The 6,655-nt window shown below is 37.2% G+C and overlaps 1 protein-coding gene across 3 annotated transcripts in view; it reads left to right on the top strand.

Moving 5' to 3' along the window:
- LOC125662331 (uncharacterized) overlaps positions 1–6,007 on the top strand; it is a 27,430-nt gene extending 21,423 nt beyond the window's left edge. For 2 of the 3 annotated variants that reach the window (XM_048894512.2, XM_048894511.2), the window contains 2 exons: positions 4,177–4,419; positions 5,145–6,007. In XM_048894512.2, the coding sequence (XP_048750469.1) occupies positions 4,177–4,395 (219 nt within the window). In that variant the 3' untranslated portion in view covers positions 4,396–4,419; positions 5,145–6,007. The remainder of the gene's footprint in view (positions 1–4,176; positions 4,420–5,144) is intronic. The other variant, XR_008798023.1, reaches the window with a different exon arrangement.
- Positions 6,008–6,655: the final 648 nt, after the last annotated feature.

Consider the following 6,655-nt stretch of genomic DNA (forward strand, 5'->3'; position numbering starts at 1 on the left):
GCAAAAGTGGATACAATGACACTAAATTGCGCAAACCAAGTGTTGGGGTGTACCAGCTTTGTATCGCTCAGTTGTACAGTACCGAACACATTGACGATTTTTTGTGGAGAAACCTGATAGTGGTGAGTGAGAGTGTGTGTGAATATGTGCATAAGAGACGGTCTGTTTGAGGCATGGTATATTTGAGAGAGAGAGAGAGAGAGAGAGAGAGAGAGAGAGTTTGACTTAAAAAGTTTTTCATGTTTTGTTTGTTTATTTTACGTCCTTTCGAGAACTTTTCTCTCAAATTGAGAAATCATCAGCTGTATGTGACGTACCACATATAAAACCTATGATTAGCATTTAAGGCTATAGCATTGATTTTTTTTAACGTGCCAATACCTGTTGTGACACAGGGTCTCCTTTTTTAAGGTCACGAAAAGTTGAAGATATCGAATAGTGATGAATTCGAATTTGCGTAATTTCTATAAAGAATACAAAATAAAGAGTAGGGCAAACACGGACCCCTGGACACAGTCGAGGTGGCATCAGGTGCCTATCTGAAAGACCCGTGATTCTCACTTTTGTCGAAGAGCACATGTATGTCAACGTCTCAGGTTCGACGTGGCATGTCATGAGCAGGGTTCGAACACACTATACCTCCCGGTTACGAAGCGAATGCCCTACCACTGATAACCGTAACCGTTTCATAATTATCTTCCCTTTGAAGTTGTGTTTCTAGTTTCTCAGAAACACTGCGTTTTTTCCTGAGTATACCCATGAAATGACATTTTGCTCCAACTTAATACCACGCATATAATATTGAGAATATACATATATGGAATATTGCGTATGCCAATTAAAAACAAATACCGATGAATTCTATTGTGTTCCGATTCGTGAAGAATTACATTGGTGATAACCCAAACTTCGCATAAAATTCAGTGATTTGAATTTGAGCTGCCTTTGATGTCATAATTTTTTTTCCGAATGCAGGCGAGACTCTAACAAATATAAAAAAAATCTTAAAATTCGCCAAGTTGGAGACAGAAATAAGAAATCACTGTTACCAGTATATAAATGTTTCTTTAATTAATTTGGTGTTCAAACCATTATATTTCTGCACCAGAAAAGCTTTCCGCGAATACCTGCAGTTTTTGCCCCTGTGCGGCATATCTGATGTGGTTTCAATTTCCATTTAATACCCATTCAAATCAGTACAAAAACCAATAATTTCGCATTTATTAAGAATTAATACTTCTATGTGTGTTTTCCTACTCAAAACATCGCTTGGGGAGAACTCTCGTATATTACGTCAAAATTAACGTCAAATTTAGTGACGTCGTCAGGTTAATATAAAGTTTTCCGCTGAATATATTACAGCTACTATGGTAGATAAAGAATAACAATGGTCATTTTCATAAATGGCACACTCTCAAATACCAGATTTAGTATTTTGGTGAATTTCCTTGACAGGGCAGATTTTGGCTAAAACCGTACCTTGTCCTTTATGTAAAAGCTTCCTGACATAGTGCAAATTCAAGGTTGTTAAAATGATGGCCCCCCCCATGGGTAGGATGGAGTTACAATAGGGGATCAAAGTTTTACATAAAAATCTTTAAAATCTTCTCAAGAACCACTGAGCTAGAAAAGTTTACATTTACATGAAAGCTTCCTGACATAGTGCAGATTCAAGTTTGTTAACATCACGGCCACAATAGGAGATCAAAGTTTTACATACAAATATATACAGACAAGATTTTTCTCCACTTCAAAGCGGAATTCCACTTTCTGGACTGGAAAAATCCGCTCACTATAACGATTCTGCTTCCAGAAATTTTTAAGGTTGTTCAATAAGCTTCACCGTTTATGAATCTTGTTTTCTGGAATACCCGGTTTTGACTTTGAATTTTACATAGTGGTCTCATTGAATTCTTCTCGTTGATTGGTTGAATTATTACGATATCACCCAATCAGCAGACTGTACACTGATTGTAAACATGTGGGCCTTACAAATATGTCTGTATAAGTAGTACAAAGAGACGACAGTAATGTTTAAAGACCCAAAGATAATACCATACAGTTTCTTCACAGATCACTGAATGTGGGCGGAGCTCATCTATGGTCATTGTTATTTACCTGGCCAAAAGATCAGGGTGTTATGTATACTTTTGATATACACAGGACATGTCTCAGGGGCGTTTGCAAAGTTTCAGTGGTGGTAGTGTTTGTATAATGGTTTTATCTCTAACAGTAGCTGACACACAGTCTACACCCTGACCCACCACCCCTTTTTTTCTCTTAAAAATACCACTTACTTGGTATTATTGATTTCTATATTAAACATGAATCTTGTGATCTTATTGAATTAAATTTACTGAAAAAAGTGAAAGAGGGTAGACCGGTATGAAATTGTTTCACGATCTGGTTGTGTATCAATTGTACCGTAAATTTTTTAAACATATTAATTTTGTTACAGCCTGTTGACAAACACGTAGGTTAAAGATAGACTTGATTGTTAAACAGTGAAGGTGTCTTGTGACGGGTATCACACTTTTGTAGCATTCACTTGTCAACGATTAAAGAATGATTGCCAGGATAAAACACTGCTCTCATATTTATACCCCCCCCCCCCCCCCCCCCCCCCCCCCCCCCCCCCCCAAAACGAAGTTCTGGGGGGTATGTAGGAATCACTCCGTCTGTCTACAGATTCGTGTCCGGGCCATAACTTCTTTGTTCTTAGACTTAGGCATACCATATTTGGCACACAGGTGGATCACCATGAGACGATGTATCATGTACCTTCATGACCTCCATATGACCTTGACCTCAAGGTCAAAATTAAAGGTTTTTACAATGGATTTGTGTCAGGGCCATGACTTCTTTGTTCTTTGACATAGCAGGGTCTGACATTTACTTTTTTGAGCACTAGACCAGTCGGGCTACTTCTAATGATTTTTGCTAGACCTGACCTTAAATCCACTAGCCCCGACCAACTTTCCAGAAACTGATAGTTTCTCCATATTTTTAAAAATGTACTTAATTCAAATGACAAATATTAAGTTTGCATGAACTAAAACGGACTTAATTGTCTCCAAAAAAAAGAGCTTTTGTCTCGTCATTCAATTTAATGCTTTCATTTTCAAACACATTTTCTGTTTCTTTAAATTCTACCCAGCACGGAAATTCTCTAGTCCATTTGAAATCTCAACCGTTTTTTTTTTTTTTTATCTCTATTTCATAAGCCCTGCTTTGTTTCTTCCCAACCTTTTACTTTTTTTCTCTTGGGACATTTTTTCTTGAGGACGAGAAGTCGTATTTGAATATAGAGACATTCCCGCACATATGTCAACATCGAAAAATGGCTGTTTACTACGTAATTTATTAATTTGATAAACACTTTCTTATATTTGATTCAAATAAACTGGGTTGTTTTTAAAAAAATGAAAATAAATTCATCTAAAACATAACTTTACACACATTAACATCGAGTAGATGTCGTAAAACATCACTTCCGACCGCGACTTATTTATTAGAACTAAAAATAGAGATTGTGTCATCATGCGGTTCAAAATTCCTCGCAAACTCTAGTTATTCTTTTTTAGTTAAGAATAAAATATCTTGTGGTTTAAAGTAAAGTTTCTTGCTTATTTTTTCAACACGACCAGTCGGACTAGTAAATCGACATTTTACCCGACCGGACCTATCATTTAGTAGACTCAATCGGTCGGACGTGCCTTAGTGTCAAACCCTGCATAGGCATACCATATTTGACACTTGAGTGTATCACCATGAGATGATGTGTCGAGTACCTTCATGACCTCTATATGACGTTGAACTTTGACCTCAAGGTCAAAATTGATTATAGGGTTTTGACATAGTCATACCTTAAGACATGGGTGTATCACCATGAGACTGTGTCATATACATTCCTGACATCTTTATGACCTTGACCTTTGATCTCAAGGTCAAAATGATAGGTTTATGCCATGGATTTGTGTTCGGACTATATCTTCCATTTTCTTCTACAAAGGCATACCATATTTTTACACTCAGGAAAGAGGTAATTTATACCTATTAACAACACCCTTTGGGTGATTGAGGTAAGCGGGGGGTATTCTTAGTGAGCATTGCTCACAGTACATCTTGTTAGTTTTAATGAAGTTATGAATTTGTATATGTCTTTTATTGTTGTAGATCATTTTTACATACCTGGAAATGAAAGGAGATCATTTGAACAAAATAGTTTTTGAAGGTAATTGTTATGGTGAATCCAGTTACATTCGATATACAAAACCTCTGAATTACCTAATGGAAGAAGAGCGTAGCAGGTGCTTGGACCTCCTATTCCTACTGGGTTTTATACAGACAGCTGGGTATGAAGATTTATTCCCAACTCGCCAAGGCAAAAAATGACGTACATGTAATGGATAGAGACAGGTAGATCAAACTTTTAATTCTGCAATTACATTATATCAGAATTTTACCTGGGTTTTTTTCCACAAGAGAACCTTTACATTTTAGCTCACCTGAGCCAAAGGCTCAAGTGAACCTTTCTGATTGAAATTTGTCTAGCGTCGTTGTGGAAACCATCATAAACTTTTCACATTTTCATTTTCTCCAAAACCACCGGGCCAATTGATTTAATATGCAGGATTGTATAAAATGATCTTGTGTACTTGTAATAATTTCTGGAAGATAAGGAATCCAATTCTTTTCCTGTAAGATTAGATGCAGCAGCTGCCTTCAGACAACAATAAACAGAATTTGAGAGATGTTATTAAAAGGAACAGAGTCTGAAGGCTTTATTGTGTTTTTCCACAAAACATGCGCAGTGTGCACAAATTCTTGAAAATTCACCTTATATATATGAAACAGCGTGTGATTCCATGTGACACCATGATAATCAGACACATCGTATGCTCATATTGGTATTGACAAGAACTTGCGTTTGTAGTAAATTTTAATCCCATCTTTGGCAAATTAATTTATCATTGTTCCTGGTAAATGTAGTACTGAAACAGGGCTGTGTGGCTAAAGAGGGGTTGGTGAACTCCTTGATCTTAATTTGGTGTATACATAGGCATACACTGATAAATGAATACCTATGGAAAATGTGAATGTGCTGCTTACATTGTTTCCAACCATTTTCATCATGTTTTCAGGAAGGAGACAACGAAGTAAATGCAAGTTTTTCTCGGAGCAAACATGGACATGGAGGGGAAAACCAAGAAAAAAGAAAGCACAAGCAGATGATTCATTACCTCATTCGGTCTAGAGCAAGTGAACAGCGAACATGATTCCATGTAGAGCGAAGTGAACAGCGACCATGATTCCATGTAGAGCGAGTGAACAGCGACCATGATTCCATGTAGAGCGAGTGAACAGCGACCATGATTCCGTGTAGAGGTAGGTGAACAGTGACCATGATTCCGTGTAGAGGTAGTGAACAGTGACCATGATTCTGTGTAGAGGTAGTGAACAGTGACCATGATTCCGTGTAGAGGTAGTGAACAGCGACCATGATTCCGTGTAGAGTGAGTGAACAGCGACCATGATTCCGTTTAGAGGTAGTGAACAGCGACCATGATTCCGTGTAGAGCGAGTGAACAGTGACCATGATTCCGTGTAGAGGTAGTGAACAGCGACCGTGATTCGTGTAGAGGGTAGTGAACAGGGCCATGATTCCGTGTAGAGGTAGTGAACAGCGACCATGATTATGAACGTTATTATTAAACATCTGAGAAGACATTCTTTTTGACTGCATGGATATGTTTCTGGTTGTTGTAGAGTGAGCACGGATATGAACAATGACGTCACAATAAAATTGTGGTTTTATGAGACTTTGACGTGACACAAGTTACAAGTACAAATACACAGTAAAATGTATTGAATAACATCTCTCCGTTCTTGCTTTAAAGTATTTTGGGATCCAGATGTACATGTATTTAAAATCACTCAGTTTACATGTGCTTATCAAGGAACTACATGTTTTAATTGCTATTAAATCAAGATAGTGTTTGAAAAATCATTGTGTTCAAGATTGTGGGTTTATTTCGTACCATGTTTCAGTGATACTTGCACAGTTGGTTTTAGCTTTTCTGATCACATTTTGTCTGTCGTCTGCCTGTCTGTAAACTTTTTACATTTTCTCGACTTGTTCTCCAGAACCACTGGGCCAATTTCAACCAAACTTGGCCAAAAGCATCCTTGGGTGAAGGGCTTTCAAGTTTCAAGTCACGGGCCTCTTGTTTAAAATGCCAGCGTATGACACTAAGGCACATCTGACCGACTGAGTCTACTAAATCATAGGTCCGGTCGGGTAAAATGTCGATTTACTAGTCTGACTGGTCGTATTGAAAAAATAGACAAGAAACATTACTTCCTAACTAAAAAAGAATAACTGTAGACTTTGCAAGTAATTTTGAACTGCATGATGACACAATCTCTATTTTTAGTTATAATAAATAAGTCGCGGTTAGAAGTGATGTTTTACGACATCTACTCGATGTTAATGTGTGTAAAGTTATGTTTTAGATGAATTTGTTTTCATTTTGTTTAATAAACCCAGTTTATTTGAATCAAATATAAAAAAGTATTTATCAAATTAATAGATTACGTTGTAAACAGCCATTTTTCGGTGTTGGGTGTTGACATGAGCGGGAATGTCTATATT

The sequence above is a fragment of the Ostrea edulis genome, chromosome 8, assembly GCF_947568905.1.
Source record: "Ostrea edulis chromosome 8, xbOstEdul1.1, whole genome shotgun sequence".
In the NCBI taxonomy this organism is placed as follows: domain Eukaryota; kingdom Metazoa; phylum Mollusca; class Bivalvia; order Ostreida; family Ostreidae; genus Ostrea; species Ostrea edulis.